The sequence below is a fragment of the Myripristis murdjan genome, chromosome 7, assembly GCF_902150065.1.
Source record: "Myripristis murdjan chromosome 7, fMyrMur1.1, whole genome shotgun sequence".
In the NCBI taxonomy this organism is placed as follows: domain Eukaryota; kingdom Metazoa; phylum Chordata; class Actinopteri; order Holocentriformes; family Holocentridae; genus Myripristis; species Myripristis murdjan.
In genome coordinates this window covers 14,796,384-14,822,372 of record NC_043986.1, presented here as the reverse complement: position 1 = coordinate 14,822,372, position 25,989 = coordinate 14,796,384, and the positions used below count along the sequence as shown (strand labels likewise).

General features: G+C 41.3%; 1 protein-coding gene across 3 annotated transcripts in view; it reads right to left on the bottom strand.

The window, feature by feature from the left end:
- kazna (kazrin, periplakin interacting protein a) overlaps positions 1-25,989 on the bottom strand; it is a 208,871-nt gene that overhangs the window by 32,112 nt on the left and 150,770 nt on the right. Inside the window, exon 1 of one of the 3 annotated variants that reach the window (XM_030055322.1) lies at positions 17,315-17,521. The exons of the other annotated variants lie outside the window; for them this stretch is intronic. Coding sequence (XP_029911182.1) covers positions 17,315-17,345 — 31 coding nt within the window. The 5' untranslated portion in view covers positions 17,346-17,521. Of the gene's footprint in view, positions 1-17,314; positions 17,522-25,989 lie in introns of those variants that run through there. 3 annotated transcript variants of the gene reach the window in all.

Here is a 25,989-nt window from a genome sequence, read left to right as displayed (position 1 = left end):
CGTACTGTATTACACACATATTGCCATGGGAATGGGGGGGGTACAACACACTTTGGCACCTAGACAAACACTGTGGGCAGCGCTTTTTCATTAGTCATTGCAATAATAATTGATGATTTATGTGAGAATAGTAACTGAAACAACTGAACAACTGAAATTTGTGCACACAACAAAAATTATATTTCATTAAAATATGTATTTTACAATTGGAGCTGCAGGAGGAGCCCCTGTAGAAAACTATGGACCAGCAAAGATATTTTTTTTAAATATCTGTTTTATTTTTACACCAATATTGGCTCAAAAATATACATAATATCATGATGTGTGCCCTGTGCAACTGTAATTGAAAATAATAACTTTTTTGTTGTTACTTTATGTCATAGCAGTTGTTGACAGACAGGGACAGGGTCAATTTGGGCGTCAGGACCCCACTGCCTTGCGCATGCTGCAGGATATACTTAACAGCCCACACAAGAGCCTCAGACTGCATTTGAGTCTTTACATTTGCATTTAAAATTGGTTTTAAATGCTTAGTGAACAAAATTCATGGTCTTCCAAAATTCACTCATAGTTGCATAATGATTTTAGCATCATCATATCCAATGGTAAATCCACAGAAAGCGTGCTTTCATACAAGTATCTGAGTATATGGATAGACGTGAAAATTGGCTTTTATTTTAGAGATAAATCTTGCTGTTGTTTTATTTTCAATGCCAAGAAAAAAAATAGCGGGGGCTCCTTTTTTTTCTGTGATACAGCCTCCTCCATCTTATGAAGCCTTGACTCAGTGTGCCATGCATCTCTATGTTTCATTAAAAATGCAAAATCCTTTACTCACCACTGTATTCTCTGTGATGGTGGGCTGGACATCACTGACCATTAGCAGATAAGAGCACTTGTACGTTTTTATTTATAAAGTGATACTGGGTAAACTTCCAGCTTACCTCTGTACCCTTCTCTGTCTCACCACCTACGCTCCTCCACATGGTTGCTTTTTAATGTACCCCAGGTACATTAAACCCCCAGGGGTTGTTGAGGCATAGTGGGAAAACTGCATTTTCCTGCTACGCACTGTAGTCATGGCATAATATGCAAAAAGATCTAAAATTAGAAACATTTATATCCACTGATGAATTTAAGGGCATCATAAAGAATGGGGTAATGGAGGCATGTAGCTGTTTGAGAGGCCACTGTGTTTGAAAAGCTGTCTTTCTGTTTCAATGTGAATTTTTGTACATTATGTTGTGTAGGATACATTGTAAGAGATTTTTACTCTCAGGTACTTCCCAGAAAAATAAAAGTAAAATAAAACAAGATACTGCCCCACGTGTCTTTGTGGCATCTAAGAACACCCATCAAGTCAAGTTTTTAAGATGAACTATGCTAAATAAAGGAAGTTCTTGTAAAAAGCACCATGCCACTGTCTTCACCAACATTTTACCACAATTATGAATTCAAATGCATGACTTATTCAGATTGAGCAATCCTCTTCACTGAGTAAATAATACAACTTTACCATTCTTGACAATTGTGCCAACATTTAGAAGCTATTATTCTGAATGCTTAGATCATATTAAATTAGTGTCAAGTCAATGGGCTAACAGGTGTATGGAGTTCAGTCTCATCATGTGCATCTGAAAGTCACACAGGTTCGGGTGGACCCATCTCCACATATTCCATCAATACTGGAGGAATACATTTACAAAATATTAAGAAACATTTTTGGATTGAATTCAAGTCAGTAGTCTAATATGTGACTTTTATAACTGTAAAATGAATCACTTCAGTTCAAAAAGACTAACATTAGGCTAGATGATTTCAAAAACTGTGTCATCCCTCTCTTTGTTCAACCAATGATGTTCTGACCAAACATTTGACCAGTCGACAATTTGAGGTTTGCCTTAGTGTTCACTAACACTTATGCAGACAAGTTAACCATTGTTGTTGTTGCTGAATGGCATGTGTCCTGTAGCGGGGTCGTGACCTTCCTATGAGCTCATTCTCCACTGTCCTTACAGCACACACGGCATAATCCTGCATTAACTCTCCTTCAACTATAGTAGCAACTGTTCAGCACAATAACAGAGTGACAAACCATGATAACAAATTAAAGCAAATGAAAGACAAGTTCTTTGCTCGTGTTACCTGCTTTCTAGGGCCTTTCAGTCCTTTGATTTGGGCTCACTACCTAAATGTAAGTGGCTCAGTATAAAGGCTGTCTGCTAAATAACGCAAATGTAATGTAAAAGGGGTTATTAGGAGCAGGGTCGAGAGAAACCGTCGGCGAGTAGAGTGTCATTACATGGAGGTATACTTAATGGACCCGGTAATAGAACCACATTTTACGGAGCAACTCAAGCAGCAACACCTTATTGGCAAAGCAAAGAGCAGGCCCATTCTGGAAACAACGACTGCAAGACACCGTTCAGTGGTGTTTAAAAATTCTATAACAGTCATGCGCTTGATTCAATTACTTATTCATTAAGTTTGCGTCTATTGATTGTGCAAGAGCAGCAAAACAGGCTGTCATAAATAAGAAGCAAGGACGCTGAAAACGTGCATTTCATCTCTAAACATAAATCCCACAAACCCACTCTCCACTTTTGCAGTATAAAGGTGTTTCTCAGGAATGTGTTCGGTCATAGAGATGTGAAGCAAGGCAAATGCAAAACAGGTTGCCTATTCAATTTGATCTCTGAAATTTGTATTTTGAATTAAAAACACATTTAACATCATGACATGAAGGTAAACATTGAGTGCCCCCACGTCCCACCTTTCAAACTGCACATATGCATGGTGTAGCGTTGCAGAAGTATACATATTTTCAAATCAAGCTTGCTTCTGAGAAATCTCAGACTTTGCATGGAAAGATTAGTGGGTCTTTGTTGTTTGGGAGGCCCAAGGTGTTTCATGGCAAAAAGCAAGCCTATTATAAGAAAGGTCTTGTTTGATCTGAATGACCTGATTTCACATTCCCCCCCACATGTTCTTGAAAAATGTGTATTGGAAAAAGTTGGCTGCATTATGATACGATCAAAAATGCTGCAGGATGTTTGACCTTTCATACTGTTGTTCCCTGATTTAAACGAAACACTTGACGTTTTCTCTGTGATGGACTGTGATTCTGTGACAAGCACACCCTGTAACACTGCATGAGACAGCCAGTCAGTCTATATTCTTATGTACAGCACTGACAGGCTAAATATCTACACCTCCCCTGTGAGAAAACCTCGAAGCAGCTACAACAGTCAATGCAAGATCGTCTAAATATGCCACAGTAGTTAGTGTGTGAGTGTGTGAGGTGGAAAGTGGCAAGAGAACAGATATATTATTGCCTTCCCTGGCTTTCTGCAGTCGAGCACAGCACTGGAGCATCTCAGATAAGACGGTAAGAGGTTGAAGGTGGGTGGAGTGGTGGGGAGAGCGAAGACAGCCACCTATTTGTCAATGTCCACATAGCCTCTAGGTTGGAAAGAAGCGTGCACTGTAGCTCTGCATTACAAATGACACTCAGAGTGGGAGCTTCCTGATAAGTGCAATCTCTCCTGCTTCCCCCTCTAGGACTATATACTGCTCATTCCCATTCAGGGGCCTCCCTGCCTGAGTTGCCAACTTTTATGCCACGGAAACTGTAAGGTTTCCGTGGTAATTTTGCATGCTTATGCACAGTATATGCAAATACCAAACATTTTTGTGCATCTTCTAGTTATAGCCCCATAAAAACAGTGTTGGGGATATTATGGATTTGTACTGAAAGCTACATCGACCACCACAGATGTTGGCTGAAAACAAAATAACTCAAATACAGTTTATTTGAATCTTCTGATAATTATTTTTGAGACCCTGTGACATTCCCTCTTGTGATACTATCATGCATTGCTGTTGTTCACTGACAGCACATATCTGTGTTAGTTATACATTTATACATTTAGTGATCTGGTCCTTCATGTCAAAGCTTGGAATTCATTTAAATTATAGCGGTTGCTTCACATACTGGTTTCTCGTATACAGAAATGCTCATCCTAGTTGCTACTTTGCCACTCAACTATTCCTGTTTTCCTTTGACTAAAAGACACTCAAATGACTGGAGAAGTGGAGAAGTATTTGAAGGACGTCGTAGTTAAAGTTGACAGCTCTACCCCGTCCTACTGTGTCCTGTGTGTGATGGCTGTGTTTTCTCTTGAAGAGGTCTTTATGATTGAGGTACTATGACACTAACAGTGCTAAAGACTTCAGAGATGCGCATGAAATTTCATGTTAGTGCTAGAAAAAACACTGGCATTCAGATCTAATTCCCATTAAAACAATTTTCACAATCAGGAACAACAGAATTGAGAAAGGAATGTGACCCTGACAGGGAGAGAATGTAAAATAAGAACAATCCATTTCTCAGGCTGTGTTCATGAAACTGTTCACTGCAGCAAACACAGATGGATGCTACACATCTCAACAAGACTGCTGTTCTTTGCCATTCGTTCCTTAAGTGAATAAATTTACACACCTCCGCTCTCAACCTTCAAAGGTAATCATCAGCACAATCCTCCGCCTGCATACTCTCATTAATTCTGACTGCTGCTATCTTTACAGAAAACAGAGTATAATTCAAAAGACAAGAACAAACCCCCCCTGGCCCTATTAGCTTCTTTTTTTTCAAATGGAATAAACACAACAAACAAGTCTGGAGTCTGGAGTGTAAGTACACAAAGGTTGGCAACACGGGACTGTATTAATAATGGCAAAAAGACGTTTGCTGGCTTGCCATTCCTACTGCACTAGTGGGAATGAGAGGAATCTATCAGGGTTGGATGCTTGCTCACTCTCTCTCCCCTCCAGCTTCAATCTGCTGCTCTGCCTTCACCACCACCTGTTCCCCCCTGGCTAACACAGCCTGCACATTTGACAGCTAACACATTGGTCTGAAATACAGTAACCTAGAAAACAGTAAAACTCACCAAACTCATCAGATTTATGCATACAATTTGGCATGAGTGTATCTGAAAACTAGTTAGCCTGTCGCTGTATAGAGTTTAACGCTGAAGAAGTCGGAGGCAATGACACATCCAGTTTCTACTGAATGTACCAGGGTTGCTGGCAAAGCCATAAGCTTGTGTCTTGCAATTTTTGATTCTAGACCTCAGAAATGGCATAAATAAAATGAAACAGGCCCCTTGTGAGCATGATGCTTATTTAAATAATATGGGTTTAATGTGTTTCTCTGACTGACATCTTATGAAACTGTGAAGTGCCACGGGGATTATACCGAGTCTAATGGCCAATGATATTTGTCTCTGACTGGATTGGCAAAGAATATTAAATATGTGCATTCATTGACCCTCTTCCATCTCTGTCTCCATTCCTTTCCAGTTCCCTGAACGAACTTGCCTCTAGTTATTATGATTCATCGAAACAGTAAATAAAATCTCCATCCTCAGCCACTGATGTAAATGACTGCTTAAATGTGTCGATTTGCATAATAGCAGCTATGCATCAGCTGACATGCAGTCAGTACCACTGAATAATGAAAATGATGTGTGCTATATCCTATGTGTATGATATACACAAAATAGGCTGTCTCCCTAAATAATCCTGTAGCCTTGGCGTGACAGCTGTTAATGACCGCTATAACAGTAAAATTGTTCCAAAATATCAGCACTTCTCTGGGGACACAAAACCTGTCATCCCTGCCCCAGAGAAGTGGACTTAATGATGCAAAACGGACATTAAACGTTTGACTAAAAATGGACCTTGTCTGAGAAAAAAAAGAGAAAGGCATTATCCCACTATGTGTAAATACTTTTTGGAGCTGTAAATTGTACCATTAATTTTGAAATTTTGCTGTGTTTTAACTGCCTGTCCAAACAACATGCTGAGGTTGAGCCACTGCAATTTTCGTGCTCCATAAAGAATATTCAATCACTGCAATCAGGAGGTCTCATTCCATAGTAATGCTCTCTTCTTATCTGGGGCTGCTTCTCTGATTAGCTGTGAATATGAAGACCTCTCTCTCTCTTTCTCTTTATGTCTCTCCCTAGGCCTCTCTGTTTCATTCTTTCTCTTGTCCCCTACTTCTCCTTTCCCTCCTTCTGTCTCCATCTCTTCCAAAAACAGCAAGATTCACAAACCTTTCTGAAAGGTTCAGCAATCTGTCAGTGTGTCCGGTGGCCAAGAGGCAGCTGAAATTGGACTTGGCTGGAACGGGATTGGAGGTCGAAAATTGATAGGGAATGACAATAACTGTCTAGAGGGGGAAATTTTTAGATTGGTTCTCCCTCTTCAGAGCGAGTGGGAGGGAAAGATGGGGTGTGGTTCAATTTTTCTCTGTTATAGGAGACAAAATCAATTAACAGGCCCATTGTTCCCCCCGAATTCTCATTCAGCCAGCTCACGATATATAGGCCCACAGTATAGGGTGGATGATGGAAATATAATTTCTGCTGTTCTGACAGGCAGCCCTACTCCATCATAGATATCATCTAATAGGTGAAAATACTCCATGCACTCTGCTTAACAATACATTAGTGATGAGCCAGGCACAATATAACTTCAGAAACTCTTAATGCAATATTTCTTTGATTCAACCTACAGAGAAAAATGTCCCTATGTGATCTGAAGACATTATGAGTATAGGCTTACCACAGTATTACTGCTTCTATTCCTCAGGTAATAGTGTCCCTTCTGACAGAAAAAAACCCAAACAAACCAATACACAGTCCAGCTACAGTACTACATAATCGATTCCTTCAAAACATATGTATTGTTATGAGGAATGTCAGCAATGCTAAATAACAGGAAAAGATGCTGTGTGGAAGGGTAGGGCTAGCTCCAAAAACATTCCAGCCTCAAAGATTAATGGGTCTATGTAAATCTTTATCCAAGGCTTGAATGCAAAGCACAATGTGCTAAAGCTGTGGAGGACAAAGGAACAGCCCAAATCAGGAATGTGTTAAATAAAAAGGGGAATGAAAGAATAGCCGGGGTCAGGAATGCAAGTTGCATGGGCTTTCATGATGGGAGGTAACAGCCCACATCCTCCTATTTGTTTTGGACTTGGCAGCTCAGCCGTGGCACCACTTGAATAACTAAATTCAAACAGATGCTCCCGAAAATCATTCAGAGATCTCACGCTGGGTTAAGCTTAATCCTTCACAACAATCCTTTGAATATGCAGTATGCAAGATTCACTGTGTGAACATGCTCTGCTGAGCTGGGTACATAAATTATGTTTCATTTTAAAATGTTCATCCATAGAGTGATCAAAATCTTTCAGCAGGATTTCCTGTATTTCTGCTGCTGCCCACACATAAAAGCAACAAAGAGACCAAGACAAAAATGTCCTTATGGACTCCGTGGATGAGTCTCTGAGCCAAAGTGCATTCATGCCTGGGGACAATAGTGGACTGTGGATGATCATGAGTCCAGACATTACTCAGCCATGTCAACCTCCATTTCTGGATGAAGCAAAAATGTGTGTTTTATTCCAGCTACACATGCTAAGAATTTTAATTTATAATGAAACATTTTATTTGATCCCATTGGAAAATTCTTCTTTTGCTGTCATCCTTTCACAGGGGAGCTAGAATGCAGCACAACAGCCCCCCAGGAGCTGATAGTGATTTGATGGATTCATCAAGTGCACTTAGCAGGGTTGATGCTTGTCAACAAGGGGGCTCAAACCTCAGCCCTCAGGTTGATTCAGTCTCCCAACACACATGTTCACCATGGTATCTTGTAGCTTTTACACCTCTTGTGATACAGCAGAGCCTTGCATACACACATACACCAGCATGCACCAGCTAGACTCCCCTAAAATCCATGAAAATCAGTCACAGTCAGGGTGACTCCATAGAAAGCTATACGCAATTGAGCCCTGAGGCTAATCTGCTTCCCCCTCCAACATAGTTCCATTTCCCTTTACCTAGTTTTATCGAGATTGCATCCCAAGTAGCACATGAATGAAGTATTTCTTAAATTTATCCTGAATCTACAGTGTTAGAAACTCATTACCACAGAGAGATATTAAAGAAAAGGAAAAAATAACTCTTCAAACAGAATTTTATAGAAGCATAATTCATCACTTCCCTCCGTAAGTTTTGTTTAAAGTAGCAGAAATTGCAATTGGAAAAGATTAAATATCACAATTGCCAAGGGTGTGTTTTCTTTGTGGTATGCAAATGTGTTTACACGACATGCACACACACACACACACCCACACAGATATGGTACAGACACCCCACACACTCAAATTGCATGTCTGATGGGTTATTGATCAATGTCTGCCCTTTCCAGGCATGTTTACAAAGAGTGGCCCATATCTGACCTTTCATTCCTCAGGGGACTAGTTTGTCCAAAAAGAAAAAAGACTTAATGGACAAAGAGTGTTACAAAAATCAGGCCTAAAGTGAATTTGCTACCTACAACCTACAATAGGTTGTCTCTGAACACAAAGACAATTTAGTTAAATCTACAATCTGTCTAGGTGCTTAAACTCCTTACAATCGGTTGCTTATGATGTGTGCCATCTGGGAACTTGATCTTAATCTAGTGTTATATGCTGAGATGGAGGGAATTAGCCAATAGCAAAACCATCATAGGGCCCAATGAGGTGTTAAAAATCTATTAATGACAAGAATGTAGCAAAGGCAAAATACATCACTCTCACGTGCAGGCACTCATGAACACTAACATGGGCGCACTTTAAATCATGTACACACGTCGTGCAGCGCAGATTGCCAAAATAGATTTCATGGAGCTTCTTGCCTTGCACAGGATATTGGAGTCATTAATAAAAGTTGGAGTGGTTGTCTCTCTCTTTCTCTCTCTCTCTCATTCTCCATCTCGAACACGCACACTCATCTTTATGGACCATTGATAGCAAATTCATCAGCGGCTCATGACGTTAGTGACGGCTAAGCTCTGACTGATGAAGGCAGTCTTCTGTGTCTGCCCAGCCTGGGAGTGCCTCTCTCTCTGGATTAGCCAGTCAGTTCACACGAGCAGAGCAATCTCCCTGAGACACCAAAGAAGATGACAGGGTCACGTCTGATGAAAAACCAAAAAAAAAAAAAAAAAAAAACCTACAACACAATGAGCCTACTACAGCACCTTGGGGCACTCCATCATCAAAATCAGACCCTAACATTCTGTATTAGTAGAGACAGTGATGAAGAGAGGCTGCTATTCAGGATAATGGGTACAGGGTGCTGGAAAGATATTTATTGATGAGTGAGCCAGTGTGGAGTGTGAGTTTGGTCTTTACCCTCAAATAATCTCCTGCTTGTTGTGAAGGTGGCAGTGGAGAAAAAAAGGCATTACGAAGGTGTCACTGAAATTACAGCGTACACTCTAGCGCAAAAGTGTGAGATTGATTTTATGTGGTAAAATATGCATGGCTGCCCTCTGAAAGTTGAATCATCTATTACAGCCCCCTTGTAGTCAATAAAGAAGTTTGAGCTGAGCATTTTTGTAAGACAGTCAAAACGCATTGCTATATCACAATAAAATTGATCAAATATGGCCTATCTCTGCCAAGAAGAACTCTTATGATCACAGTTACAAATAGTAATGTGCGATCATGGACAGAGCAGGAAACATACAAAGAGACACTGCCATCGGTAATAGTCCAGTAACATTTCAGTAGTAATTCAATAGCATCAGTGCTGGTGAAAATACACTATGTTTTTAATTTTTTTTTAATAGATTTTAAATGTTCAAATGTGTTTGTATTATTCTGTTGCATTTGATTGTGATTGATTATGATTGCATGATCTATAAACACTGACACTTGTTCCAAAGCCTTTTCTATTGCCAAAAATACCATAAAAAAATTATTGTTGTAATGAACATCCAATTCTGAGTCAGTTACAGCCTCTTCAAATAAGTCTCACCTCACATGGCCTCATGCTTTCACCAAATAACTGACTTTCTGAACTCAACAGAAAGATCCTGGTACCATCTAAAGATCTGGTAGGTGACCTTAATTCACACAGAAGGCATTTAAATGATGACATCATTCATCAGACAACTTACTTGCTTCTAGGCAGCCAGTGACTATCAAGAAATCTACAGTTTTAGCATCACAACATCTGACATCCCCATGCTGGCAGGCCTATTTCATGCTTGAGGTGCCTGGGGTAATAAGGGCTGAACTTGTGTGAGACTGGGGTTAGGGCAGAGCTCGACAGTGAGCGAAAAACTGATCAGTTAGAAAGATAGGCAGTTATCTCAGCCGCATTCCAACCAAATCCGGCTCCGCTGCCTTCAAATCCTGTCTCTTGTCTTTGGATCATATCAGCCACACCAGCCAGAACTTGTGATATAGTTTTCAGAAAGACAGACACATACCTGCAGCTCTACACTATACATCCAGTAACCACAGCTGTACTAGAGTTTGACATTTATGCCCAAACCCGATGGGACCTGACAAGTTCGGTTCAGCTCAGGATTAATTTCTGACTTCATTGCTTAGTTCATGTAGGGCACAGGCTGAGTGGGGAGTGCATTGACTTTTTTATTCTCTTTTTTAAATAGGCAGAGCCCACGAGGTGTGAGAACATTTACACCAGTTTTTAATCCTACATGCTTTCAGTAGCCGCAGGTCTGATTGATAGCCTATAATCGCCTACAGTGGCTCTAAATTTACTTCTTATAGACAGGAACCTAGTTTATGATTCCCGATTTTCCTGTCACTCCAGGACTGAGACTCCTCTCCTCTCCTCTGTCAAACCATATCAAAGCCTAAGGGGAAAATGTTTAGGGTGAGATCATCATCTAGCGGACAAATAATTAATGCCTATTTAGGACTCCAGTTGGACTTGGGAGAAGATAAAGACGTTCTTTTTCAAGTTGGGGCTGGGTTCAGACAGAACTTTTCTGGGCAAAGGTCAGTTTGGACATGCAAATGTGGGCCGGAGTAAAGTTCTAAGCTGAACGTAACTCTGACAAAAAGAATATGCAACTACATTACACATTATTACACATAAGGAAATCAAATTCAACTAAGAGGGATTTTAAACTCTTACCATCTTTGTTTGGATGTTGTTTGTCAGAGTTATATAACCAGCTCACTCTCTTATTCTCTCACACTCTATATGTGCACCAAATTAGCGGTAATCCGTCAAAACAATGTATTTGTTTTAAAGTCTGTCTCCCATGACGTGTGCACAATGACAAACAGTGGGATTACAGTCCTCCTGAGGCTGCAGATGGATAGATATAGAGACAGCTATTTGAATTTCCTTGTCATGGAGATTAGCAGCAGAAATTCCATGAAATTGCAGAGGTGCCGCTCAGGTCATAAGGGACAGACGGACAGATGGAGGCAAAGATAAATGATAGATGCATGGATGAATGGAGCCAATAAAATAAAGACCAGATGGAGAAGTCAGGGACTGCCAACGAGCCAAAATGGCAACCCTTCTACATAAGTGATACCAAAAGTGCAGGCTGGCAACCATCCTCCGCTATGATCTCTTCATTAGATCCCTGTTATTTATCATCCTACATATTTTGACCAGTATATCACATTAGCAGGCATTCAGGTGTCATATAAATGCTGCTAGAAATACACACTAAGCTCAATCTAGGAACGTGTAATTGCAAAAATGTGCGCTATTTGCTCGTTTCAAGGGATAACTAATTACTTGTACCTTGCTGTCTGGATATTTACAACGCTGGACTGAGCTGGCACACTAATGAATTGGCGCTTCGCTAAGGTGGTTCCCAGAGATAGAAGTTACTGTTTGTGATTCTATTCTGGACAGCTTATACCAAACGTGATGAGAATTGTAATAGGTTGCACTGGGCCAGGCAGTAATTGCTGCTGTGGCTACGGTTGATGAGCTGCGGTGGTATTATAATGTGAGCATGAACATGTTTTTCATTTTCTGTGATGATGTGAAATGTCTATCTCAACACACAACCTATCACTATTTAGCTTGTTTGGCAGTCTTTACTTTCACTAAATTTGCTCTGGTTTCTATTTATTTTTACCAACACGCCGCTGTTATGTTTACCTCATCTTCCCAGGGTGTTGCTGTTAACCATATTGCTAATAAATAAAAAGTCATTTTCACTGAATAGTCTTGTTGCTCACGAGTGGGAGTCAAGTAGAAAACAAAGCCACAGTTTCTGACGCAACAGGAACAATAAACAAGCTGTGTTTGGTTCTCCGGGGGAATCTGAGAGGAAGATGTTTGTGCATGTTGTATGACCAGGACCTTGTGCCAATCCCAGCACTCCTCCTCACACCCTGACAAAACGTTCACTTCTATTCAAACTCAACTTGGCCATCCAATTGGCTGCTGAACAGATTTACTAAGACAGTCAGTTGAGATGTGTGTATGTGTGTGAGCATTGTGAAAGAGAGAGAGAGAGAAAGAGCATGGTTGTGTCTTATGAATGTGTGTGTTTGTGCGCGCACGTTCAGTTGAGACATGACCTTTGGTGCCAAAGGCTAACTGTGCTGTTATTTATAGGCTGGGCCAAATGGGAGGGCAGACACTGTGTCACCATGGATATTTCATCAAGAGCTGCTTGAGTCCACACACAGAGACTGTCTCTCTCTCTCTGTGTCTCTGTCTGTCTGTCTCTCTCTGTATCTGTCTCTCTCTCTCTGTACCTATCCAAGGCAACTCCCACGAGTGTGATGATATACTACACTTCTCACTCCTTCATCCTTCTCCTCAACTCCAAGTTTCTCTCTTTCTCTCCTGCACACACACACACACACACACACACACACACACACCAACCAACATGCTGCTAACAATCACCCATACCAGTAAAACAGATAATGAGCCACCTACTGTACATGTATTTAGTTTTTTGTCAAATAAATAAATACGTTTAAAATTAAATTAAATAAAGGGGGCTTCACAAAGTCAAGCCAAAAATAAATTGATGATCTGGCAGAGAAAATGCAGCATAGTGGTAGAAAAACAATCTTGGTAGCCTCTTGAAATGCTGAATGAGAGGCTGGGAATGAAAACTGTAATTGATGGCTATGGAGGCACATTTGTTTCCAGTGCAGCTAGTTTTCAAAATGAGCAGGTCCTCTGCAGAGAGTTTCAGTAAATAAACTCCCAAGACTGAGAAGTCTGCCACTGAGAATCTGAGCTACATTTTCAAGGAGGAATGCAATAACTTAGGGAGAGTAAGTTTTCTCATCCATGTATATTTGATGAGCTGAAGAAGAACTGGCAGTGTCTGAAAATAGCAGCTGACATGCTAACAGTGGGATGCATTTGTGACACTGACAAAATAGGTATGCTTGTAGAGCTTTTGTTCAGCTACATTAATCATGTTTTTTTTAGGATGAATATTTATGATGATAATTAGAATTGAGATGTTCAATTATGGGATAGATACACCACAACAAAGGATCAAAATTGATGATTCTCACTGAATTACAATACTGATCCATGTGACAAAATGCTTTCAGAAAGTTATGGCAAATTTGATTCCATGTTGCATGGTTGTCAGAGTTATGCTCGTAACATTACTGTTGACTTGTACAGACAGGCTAATAACCATTTCACTTGAACTCGTTCCAAGTCATCCTCCGTGGCTGCCACACCAGGAAGAGGCCATCTAGCACGTAGGGGGGCTGCCTGCTGCATTCACCTGCAGCACTGTTGGTGACAGCAGGCAATTACACCCCAAAAGCCAGGCTCAGGCACTCTCATAATTATACTGTCACATAGCAGCCTGCTGAGACACACACACATACACACACTCAAATACAAAAGACAAGTGCCTGCCTACACATATGCATAGATGGACATATATGTGTGCATTTGGGCATTTAAATGCAGGTCATATGCAAACACACACACAGCCCCACCCTAATCCCCAGTGAGCGTCAGGTGAGTCAGTGCAGAGCAGACGGTGCAGACAGTAATAGGCTGACCAGTGGAAACGGACACCATGTGCCAAAGCCCGGGTCAGGGAAGGCGTTAACCACCACTTATCACATGGTTAAGCCCGCACCTTCATGACAGCACTGCTTTAGCTTTGACTGACAGTCCCAAGACGTAAAAAAGGAATTTCAAATGAGGCACTTTGGATGTTTTGGTTGGTGTTAATGTTGGCGTTTGACTGGTGGGCAGGCAAGATGGAGGAACTGGGGTCTGAGATAGATTTAGCACACCTAAGATCAAAATTGCTCAGTAATTCTGCCTGGATGTCATAAGCGGATATCCCAGTTCCAGGAATGTTCTGCAATTTGGCAACAGCTCCCTGGCACCCGCAAACTGATATACAATATCCCACAAATCAGCAAATCCCAGCAACTTTTTTTTTTTAAGGTTTTACAGGAGGCGAGAGAGAAACTCATCTCACCAGCCAAAATGTGATCCTGATTCACAATTCCTTTGTCAGTACTCTGACTGGAACCAATCATTCCTGGCTGTGGGCAGGCTTTATTGCCTACCTTTGACCAAGTGAGTGCCACTCACATTGACAAAGCTGCAGTTTGCGGTGGCACACAGGTCATGCAATGACGAGATAACAGAGTTCTCAAAGAATAGAAAGTATAAAACCCACTCCTCTTCAGATTATACCAAACCTTACCCCTGCCTAATACCAGTGAAGTATAATGCCAGTATTGCTGCACACTATCCAACAGAGACTTGCCCACGGTGGTTTAATGATTGCAAAAGGTACACTGAGGTGAGTTTAGCAGATGTCATGTCTTGCCTGCAGTAGCTGGGGTAATTGTTGCGCTACCTAAAATGGGTACAGTAATATATCTATACACAATATGTACACACAAAGACGATATCAGAATAAAAGACAAAAATAACATGCAAGTATACCAGCGCTAACAAGAGCAGGTGCACAGAGTAGAGATGACCGTAACAAGTAAACCATCCACTCTCTATGCACTGCTCTATACAATGGTGAGGAGATAATGGGTGGGGCAGTAAGCACTGTTAATTTTGGTGTACTTTAGAGATTTTGACAAAATATGATCCTTCGTTTTCATGTGTGTATGTTTTATTTATTTATTGATGTGTTTATTTTTCTATCTTCAGAGCAGTAGGCAGAGGCCTGAGACATACAGTACTTGTAAGATAAGATAGAAAAGAAAAAAAAAGCTGGATAGAATATAATACTACTCATAAGGCTGACTCCAGCCACCAGCTATCCTCTCTCTATATCCACTGTCCAACCTCCCTGAAATCAGTTTTTCTAGGGTCGGATGTCTGATTACTATTTCTGGTTGAAGGAGTTGGAATGGGAATTCTGAATTGTTTTGGGTAAGTTTAGCACCTCATTTATCATAACAATATGTTGTATATTTTATTTGTCTACCCTGGTGTTGTATGTTTATACATTATGAGTCAATTCTGCAGAGTACTGCAATGAATTTTTATACAAATCATACCATGACATATTGTTATAGCATGTATAACACTGCATGGGTCACGATGAGATGATGTGCCATGATGTCCTTGCCAATAGCCAGTCCTAATGACCAGTGTTGTGCATTCCAGTTTGCAAATGCAGACCACGGATTACCCAAAAGGTAATAAGAGATGCTATCAAAGAAACATGAGAGGGAAAAGTGAGTAATTGAGCACAATTGCAAATACGTAGCCACACCTGGGATAGTAAAGGTTAGAAAAAGACGACGATTCATACCCTTGGGGTGTTTGTTTTGCTCTGACAATGCTGACTGTGTCACCACCACACCTCAGGGTTAAGCTGAAAGGATTTACATGACCTGCTTGAAAAACATGTAACTCAGTTTGACCAGTTTCACACCAGAATTCTGGGTTACCAGCTTGGACATGGCAGACAGTTAAACAGAAAAAATCAGATTATATAAACCTAATTTTAGGTTTACTTTAGTTAATTCAGTATGCATCTGATATGAAAAAATAATATTTGTCAGTGGTGCTTTAGCAAAGTGATCAGTAGGGCTGCACGACATATTGTTTCAGCTTTGACACTGTATGCATGTGTAATAGCCACATTGTAGGACGTGTGATATTGAGTCAGGTGAATTAACTCAAACACATCATGCTACAACTTCTTTGGTGCCTCATACAAAAGGCAAACTTACAAGGTTCTCATTTTCTATGATTTATCTAGAAGAAAAGCCCATCTGATAATAAATAATTTAGTCCAATTTAAGGGTTCTTGGATACACAGAGTTTGTTGCTAGTGGCTGTAGGCCCTGTATACACAGCGATCAGATAGGTTTGGTGAGGGGGTGCACTTGATCAGTTTATCATGCAACCAAAAAGCCCCACTGGTCTTCATGTATCTGGTGAAAATTCCTGTATTTGTTTTTTTTTTTTTTTTCCAAATCACAGAATCACATAAAAAAGATACTGCAAGGTCACCTTTTTTCAAATTCATGCAGCCCTAGTGAACAATATGCTTTTAAAAGTGGCTCTCTGAATGCAGGTGAACTTTAACCTCTCCTGTTTGTGCTGTGCTAGTACAAGGTTGAAGGACAGGTGAACCACCAGTATGCAGATGATATGTGGGTGTTTCCATGTGAAACAGTGGGAACCAGAGCAAACAGTCTGTCTCCCAAGAGCAAGAGAAACTAGTCTCCCAAAACTGGGGCATTTCTGTGCCTTTGTAATCTTTTTAAGTTTAAATAATTTGAAACTGGTTCTGCTCAGGCAGCAAAAACATTGTCTTTGAATGTAGTACATGCACTCAGGCTAAAATAACAAGTGAAGACAACAACCCAGAACAACAGTGTTTACAACAGCAATAAGGCATAATACCTTCTCTCTGACTTAACCAGACAAAGCCATAAAAATATAGGACAAATGTTGCTGCAGAAATCCATATGAACTGTACTTTGACTTACTCGACAAACACATCCCCAAACAGCTCAAATCAAAACTTTTTTTTTTTGGTTTTCAATTATCCATACAGTAATCTCAGCAGAGCATAATCAATATAGTATTAGACCTCTCTGAAACACTAAACATGATTGAGTGCAGATTAAGCAATGAGGTCCATAATGGTAGCGTCCACTCCAGTGTTCAGATAATAACAAGCAATATGAGGTCAGTGCAGGTTAAAGTCTCCTAACGTCTCAGCAGCACAACAGGTGACTGACTGTGTGACTCACTATCCAACATGACACCTGCTCACACATTAACACGTCGCTCCTCGAGCCAAAAACCACAAAAATCTGACCTCATGACATCATTGCCCAAAACTGCGGGCGTCGGTTAAAGAATGTCAGTCAAAACAAACCATCTTTGCTTTGTCATTTCGAAACCTTTTTGCAAGTGCGGAGCTGAAATGGACAAGCGGCTTCGCTCATACTTTTTCCCTCACTCACCAGGTTTTCCCTCCTCCCTGTCTGGCTTCATCCCCTCCTCCAGGGGGAGTTTTCCAGAGGATTCCAGGATCTGTCAGGTGTGTGGTGGGGATGTTCACGACAGACAGATGGAAATTCAAATGCCCTCTTCCTCAAGCAGCCCTCGCTCAAACACCGACCACTTTCATTTTTTTCCCACTGAAGTCAGGTTGAATCCAGGAAATATATCCACGAGATCCCTCTCTCTCTCTGTTTATCTCTTTCTCTCCCTCTGTAAGTGTACCTGTCCAAGGCGACTCCCACGGGTTTGACAATACAGTACGTCTCCCCTCCCCCTCAAGTCTAATGGTTTACTAGAGGGAGGAGGAGGAGCTCGCCGGGGCCGTCACTATGTTTTCCCACATTACTCAAACACACACATGCACCAAAAGGGGGGGAGGAGCCCTGTCAAGGTGTGGGCTTGCAAGCAGGTGAACGTCAGTGTGTGTGTGTGTGTGTGCTGTCTCACGCCAGCAGGCTGTGGAGTGTGTGTGCAGTGTGTGTCTCACTCAGCACAGCAACAGGTTTGCCAGCTGTTGACTTGCCTGAGGGTCTTAGTAACCTAATGCCTTTCCAGTAACACCTCCAGCACTGCGAAAACCTTGAGCACCAATAAAATGAACAAATGCGGTGAGAAAGACTTGGAAATGGAAACACAACTATGTCGGGGTCGGAGTTATGTATGCTTTCTCTTGTTTTGTTGTGTTTTTGTTTGTTTTTTGTCCTGTTTTTGGGGCATTTATGCACTTTGCTTTTCAATAACACTTGGAATTGGATTCTTTTTTGTCATTGTTAGACCTGTCGGTCCAGATTTTTTAGTAACTTGTACAATCTAAAGGAGTACAGAGTATAGTAAGCACCTAAGCTAGCCAATATGTGTGGATTTAGGGCTTCAGCCATGGGATACACACAGGATATTGTCCAATCATTCAGTGGATTCAAGTACATCTCTGTTCTGATGTTTACTTTTTATTGGAAAAGCTTTTTTTTTTTTAAACGTGGCTGCTTTTTATAGTTGAATCAAGTCTTTGTAATTTCTGTGATTGGCATGAAAAGTACGCAAGAAGGCATATGCGCAGAGGATCTGAATAACTAAATCAATATCAATCACCAGTTTTCACAGTTAGTGCAGACGCACATGCAAGCTAATTGCCCAAACCATCTGTGAAGGCTTTGTTTATTTCAACAACCCTCTCAGTGGCACACCAAGGCACATTCTCAGAGAGGGAGAAATCGAAGATGTAGCCAGACAGAGGCAGCTCTCGGTTTGATTTTAGACAAAGCTGATAAGCATATCCATTAATAAAGTTTTTTTTTTTCTTGTCCCCCCCGCTGGCTGAAAGAACAATGGCCAAAATCTCTTAAAATACGCACGTTGCAGTGTTAGTCACACAGCTAGTATAAAATACTCATCAAAAGGAGTGGGAATCATTAAGAGTTTACTTATTTTTCCTTGATTTTTGTTTCATCCAGTTTTTTAACAGTTCCCCTATCGATTTCCACCCTTTACATTTTCTGTGGTAAAAGACCCCTGCAGCTTTAGTGGAATTAACTTTGTTTTATTACTCAGAAAAGAACTTGCTTTGTCGAGGTACTTTTTTTTCCAGAATTACTTTTCGAAGCAAACTCACATTTGGCATAATGCCTTACTTGTGAGAAAACAACGCAAGTGAAGAAAAATCATTAGATTAATTAGAGTCATGAGACTCCCATTTGTATTTACCACTTTATTGGGCTGTTACAGAATTGTTGTACCAGTAATTACAATATTTCAAACTATATTTGAAGGCGTCATCTGCATGCAAATGTTGTGACTGTTGACAAGGTGCAGAATAAGTGAAGAGAAAATGAGTTAAAATTGGACTTTTGGACTCACAGCCTCACAATGCAATCGTTTGGCATCAGAACACTTGGATTATGCTGCTTGAATGATCAATAAGATGTATCGTTAGTGTGGTGGTGGCTTATTGATTTTGGTGAATTAGGCAGTTTGGAGCCTAGTCTAAATTGCAACTGGCTCTCTATACCCAGCCCTGCTCATCACAGATCGCTTGAACTGTTTTGAACTCTGCTGCTGTGACTCTGTATCTCCCCTGTGATGAAGAAGTATTACCACAGTGCAATGTTTCCCACCAATCAGGAGAGCCAAGCTCAAGCACAGTATCTTAAGCCCAAGCCTTTTGCATTACCATGACTGACTGATGGCCTTTACAGCATTATTCCACTTCTGACATCTGCAGACATCAACATTAATATCTGTTTATAGAGAAGCAGCTGTTGACCTTCCAAGGTTGCTGCAGTAACTGGAGAAATCTATCTATCTATCTATCTATCTATCTATCTATCTATCTTTCATCCATCATCCTTGAATATGATGGAGCATGGTAAATTGTCTAAAATTGGGCACATCTGCTGTGGCTAAAGACCCTCTCCATAATCTCCAACTGAGAAATGCCCAAAGTATCAATCAGCTGTCAGGTCACACCTGTCCTGACTGACAGTGCCAATAACATTTATTCAAAACAGAGCTGTTACACTACAAACTGCATTAATCACCCACAGATGGCATTAACTTGATCCTGTGCTATTTTGTGTTGCTTTTTAGTTTTATTTGAACACTTAAATAAGAATAATACATTCATATTCATGTTACTTGGTCAGTCAATTACATTTTCAGTCTTTTTGCTAAACATTTGACTGGGCTAAATTTTACTAAACCTCCTGTGTGTGAGTGTGCCTGAAGTACGCCCCTGGTCTCACTCCTCTCTTGGTATTTTCACTCTGTTAGAGATGAGATGCATCTTCGCTGTATTTCATTGCCATGGAGTGACAGCATGTGGAAGGAAACCGGTTTCAGCTTTAATATATGAAGTCACAAGAGGGCATGTGCACTGGGAAAACACTATTAAGATTTCAGATTTATTAGGAGTTCAGTTTGACTTTTAGCCAGTGTCAGTGTTAAAAGGCCATGTGTGAGTGTCAGTGACGAACATGAATCAACAGCCTCTAAGTGAGTGTGTGTTGTCTGTTGGTGTGTATCCAGCATATACACACTACCACTGCCTGTGGTGTTCATTGTTATTATTTCATATTTCATCATCCACACCGCCAGAATCATTTCATCCGGCCTCCTCTGCAGTGTGCCATTTGAGAATCAATGTACCACCCCTCTCTTCCAAACAATAAAGCGGGGCCAAAGAATATAAGCTCTTGTTGTCTATTGTGTCCATGCATAATGGACAAACTGAGGAAACTGAATACTGCCTGCTCAAAAGGGGGGTTTGTGGTCCTAGCAGGCCTCCACCTCAGCCCCCCTGCCCCGTCTAAGCTCAACTGATACACCACTGATTAAAGCGGGAAATACAGGCACGGCATAATAGCTGCATTCTTTCCGGGCCAGAGTGAGATGAGAGCAAGCAGGAGGCTTTGTGCGATGAACATGCGCGCACATGTGTGTGTGTGTGTGTGTGTTGATTTCACTTCATGATAACACCCAAAGAGGCTCAGCAGTTATGGAGGAGTAATGCTGCTGTAAAAAGGCTCAGAGTTCCTTTGTAATTGACATCTGGAATCAGTTTCAAACACTGATTTTTCCTACCTGCACCAATTCTCCCACAGTCACAGGACCCTTCTGTGAATTGGGGATGAATGTCCTTTTATGCCAGTGGAGAGGCAGGTAATTTATATTAGCTGTAAAAGACAGTATTTGCCTCTGCATACTAGCCAGTGGCTAGAAATGACAAAGCCAAAGATGAGAGATGACTCAGCAATTTTCCCCGTTCTGGAGAAAAGAAACTCAGAGAGGGAATCTGAGAAAAACCTTAATAGTGTAATTTATCATGTGAAACTGTGGGTTGTAAAGTTATTTAAAGAATTGTGCTGCTAAAATTGGCTGTTGGAGCACCTGAGAAATTGAGGGGCACTGCCCTAAATGCCTGAATACCTGCAAGAAGCTGCTTTATGACAAATGGGGTCTTAGCGTACAGGAACGGGGTCATGCAAGCATATTACCATCATTATGACCATGCTGAACCTACAGAGTTTCCATATTCAAATCTCTGCAGGACTGAGGCTTTGAGAATATGTTAGCATTTTTTAACAAGTCACCTGCAAGGAGCTAGCATGGAGCGTGATAACGGAGACATGTTGGCTTGTTCAACAGAGGGTAGGCTACATGCAACATATTAATTACTCTTGCTGCAGACCTGTTGGGACATGCTAGCTAGTGTGTGCAGTAACTAGGAGGTGTTTCAGCTGCAGCTAGGTCCCAGACACTTATGAAGATAAAGTGCTAATCAGCAGGTCTGTTGGGTTTCCTAATTAAAAGAATGTACTTGGCACGCGCTGCCAAGTACATTGTATTAAGTACACTGCATTAAGACACCATCAAATCACACTGTAGGGACCAGGGAACAATGGGAAACTTGTTTTCTGCGACACGCATGGCTCAGTATGCATTATGATGAAAAAATCTATACAGAATGTGGTTTAAGTGAAATTGCAGGCACGCACCTTGTACGTTCTGCATAATGCATAACACACTTGGTTCAACGCAGAGATGCATGTAATCAGGATAACACACAAACATGCGCGCATGTCGTTAACTTGTGGGAAGCCTAGAGGTGATGAGCTAAGAGGACTATCACTTAAATGAAAATCAATGGAGGTAGGCAATCTGTCTCTCTGCAAAGTCTGTTTACACAATAGCTCACGAGACAGCGGCACTAGCCAGCACTGCCAAAAAGATGTCAACCTTTTGCTGTGTGCGCAAGGAAGAGATGAGAGTAAAATAGAGACAATGAGAGGAAGACTAAGAATGAATTAAACGCTGTGAGTGTGTGGGTGTGTGGGTGTGTGTGTGGGTGCAGGCAGCTGTTTATCACTGCTATAACTTGGCTCGGCAGCTTGTGATCACTGTGGCGTCCATCTCTTTAATGCATGTCTGCCTGTCTTCGGCACTGGCTAAAAGGTGAAATCACTGGGGCTTCTGACAGTCTGAATTCCCACTTTCTCCTCCTCTTGCTCCTAGGAGCATTCCCTACATGCCAACTTGCACTACCAAATAATCAAAAACGAAAACTGAAGCAAGCTTGTAGAAGAGATGAGCTCTATGAAGCATACACTGACAGCTGGTAGAGAAAAAACACCTGTACATATCAAGATGTGATGATGACAGAGTAGAGGCGAAGAATGGCCAGTCCAAGAAAGAGCCAAATGAATGGAAGGAACTGACCAGGCTATAGAACAGTAATAGTGGGTTGTGTCAATGAAAACACATCTCAATTCCCCAAATATATATTTCTTTCTGGTGAAGAAAAAAACAAAAAATTAAAATTAAAAATAAAATTAAAAAACAATCTAGCTACTTAAACTGAATTAGGTGGATCAATGGCCTTGTCCTTATTTAGTACCTTAATGGACTCGACTTTATTTAGGACCTCCTAAAAGACCCTATATGACCCCTTGGTGTCCCCAGACCCCACTTTGAAAACCACAGCTACAGGGCAATAACATGTCTAAGCACAGTTCAGTGCCATGGGTCAACCAAGGCTAACGGCAGAATTTTTACGAGGAATGCTCAGGTCCCAGGTTTGCTATGACCTCCAAGAGGATATTTCCTGTCCCATGCCCTCATCTCCTGCACCCCACACCCTTGCACCTCCAGGCAAAGCAGATGAATGGAAAGGGTGGGTCAGTTTTAAAATGGCAACTTTAAGTTTCTTGTTTAAAGTGGGTGCGAAAGGTCTGGAACCTTATACTGTTGATCTACTCTGTATCTTTGAGAGTTACTTCTCTCTCTCATACTGGTCTCTTCCTCTGCCTTGCTTTCCCATTCAAATCGTATCCCCTCACCCTAACAGCACTCTGCATCCTGTTCTCTCCTTCTTTAGCTAGCAATCATATTTAATCTTCTCTTTTATTGAAACACTTTTTTCTCCCTCATCAACTATGTCATTTGCTCCTCTGTTCTCCCTCCCTCCAACCTTCATGATCAGTAATCAGTGGAGAGGAACTGCCAACCACCAGGTGCCACTCAGCTCTCCTCCAGACCTGCCAACTCTGACAGCCACCATCCCTTTCCACCATCACCTCTGCTGCCAATCCGCCGCTGCCAGACGCCAGCCCAGATTAGCTGCCCACAGGCCTTTGCAGCCATTTGAAGGTCAGGGAGAAGGTATTATGATGAGCGGCTGGTTGTACCAGCTGGCTTTATGCCTTATCTTAAGGCCAAGGTAGTATGTACAATAATTTAGATGAATAAATTACCTTTATTGTGCTATCTTGGCACACTGCTGCACCTAGGAGTAAATCCAAGGCCTAATGAGGCACAGGCATTAAGTGAAAATTTTGAATATTTTTTCAGAGACTGCAAAACAACAACGATAAAAAACAATAACTCCCGGACAAAGACGTTTATGGACTTCATTTCATTTATAGACTGCACTACAATCTATGAAAGAGAATGCTGAGGTGCCAGACAACAGTGAGTTGATTGTACCATTATGTTCAGCAAGGCTGAGCCATTTGAATTAAGTGACAAGATGTCATTTGAATTAAAGTATGGGGCAGTACACTATACCTGCAGCTTTTCAGCCACTAATAGCCCCTGCATTTTACATCAGTGGTGCAGTCCAAAATACATTTGGGAGTACTATTAGGGGCAGACTGAAGGCTTGCTGAAATAACAGATTAAGTCACTGAATGCACATTTGCTTCATGCGGTCAGTTTATTTACCTGACAAAAAACATTCTAAAGGCAATCTAAGACCTGGCAATTTTGGATGCATTGATAGCATAGATCATATAAATTCAGCCTACCAAATGCGCTGCCTGGCAACCATCACTGTAACGAGAACTCCCGGTGGAAAAAACATGGCCGGTGCTGGATTTACCTGTGCCTCAACTTATTTTTATAATTTGAAATATCTGATCATGATGTTGGATCTGGCAACGTAAAATTGAGAGCTTTGCTGTATCCAACTTAACAACACATAGTTGGTGCAACCTGCGAACTGTGCAAGGACAGACACACACACACACACACACACACACACACATATGCACCTACACATGCTGAGATCCTGATTCATTTCAAATAAAATTTCCTTTCGTGACAGCTCATGCCATCCTGAACAGACCAGACTCCCTGAAATTTGAGTTACTAACCTTATGACCTCTGAGTTCTACTTGTCTGAAACCTGGTCTAATGAAGTAGTCAGAATGTGTAAATCCTCCTTGCTGCTTATCTTGCCTCAACCATTATCCATTTCCCTAACAACAAAGATAAGGTCTGCCGCTAATCAGACCTGTTCTGTCCCCATGGCCAATTTCATCTTCTAATCTAAAGTAGCCTTTACTGGAAAGGCCAGAGGACAGATGCACACAACCCACACACAAACACACACACAAACACACACACACACACACGCACACACACACACACACACACAAACATGTTTTATGGCTGTGGAAGATTTTATGAGATAGTATCACTGCAGGTCCAGATCTGGAAATACCCATTAAGCGCTCATGGTATTTACATCCATAATATGTCTTTCCACATGATTTTTCCCCTTCCTCTCTCTTTCTTTGGTCAAATGGACATTGTGCCTGGATTGTATTGTATTGTGCTTTGCTGAATTCTCACCACTTCCAATTCTAGATTTTAAGATGACAGTGAAGACAAATATCCAATTTTTGTGGCCACTTAATGCATTTGGATATAATCGAATAATATGAGTCGCATTAAAAAGACAAGAGCAACCACAGCCATTGTGGATGAGCACTTTTGAGCAGCTATTTCTGTCGCTTTTATATCACAGTGAAGAGGCAGGGATATTGTAGTTGGAGGCAATTAAAATGCCACTCTCCCAGTGGCTATAAAAGGGCTGCGGAGAGGGCAGATGTGAGAGGCGTCACCGCACGAGAAAAATGCAAGAACTCAGCAGAGACCCCCACACACACTCACTTACCTTCATACTCCCTCTCTTTCTTGTTATTTTGCTTATGCTCTCTCTCTGTCTATATCTCTGCCTGTCTGTCTCCCTCTCTCTTCCTCTCCATAATCTTTTCTCTTGTTACTCAGAATATGCACTGAGCTGACATTAAGCTTTGGGCAGCCTTTCACCTTGCTTTATTCCTCACTGTGCTCTTCACCTCTCTTTCTCCCTCTGTGTCTCTTCTCTCTGCACGTCCTCTTTGACTTCTTGCACTAATATTCTCCTTTCACTGAAAACCAAGCCACATGCAAACCTTCAATAGGGATGCCAAGCTTCACCCAGCTAGTGACATCATTGCCAGTTAATGTGCAGAAGCAGCACCTGTCTCTATAATGATATGGTGCTCATAGCTTACACTCATTTCCCCTCTCTTTCTCACATCTTCCTCTCTCTCTTTCTACATCTCTCTGTCTCCCTCTTATTGCAGACCTGAGATGAATTTGCTGATACACAGCATTCTGTTCCCCGTTCTCTTTCTGATGAAACTTGTGGTGATATACACGGCCTTGGCCGCTGCAGGGGTTGTGAGAGTGTGTGTGTGTGTTTTTCCTGAGTCTGCACATTTATGGCACACTGAAAGCAACCATAGAACTAATGCACCAGCTGGTTCACACTGTCGGAAGAGTGTATGTTGATGCATGCACTGTAAAACTGTGT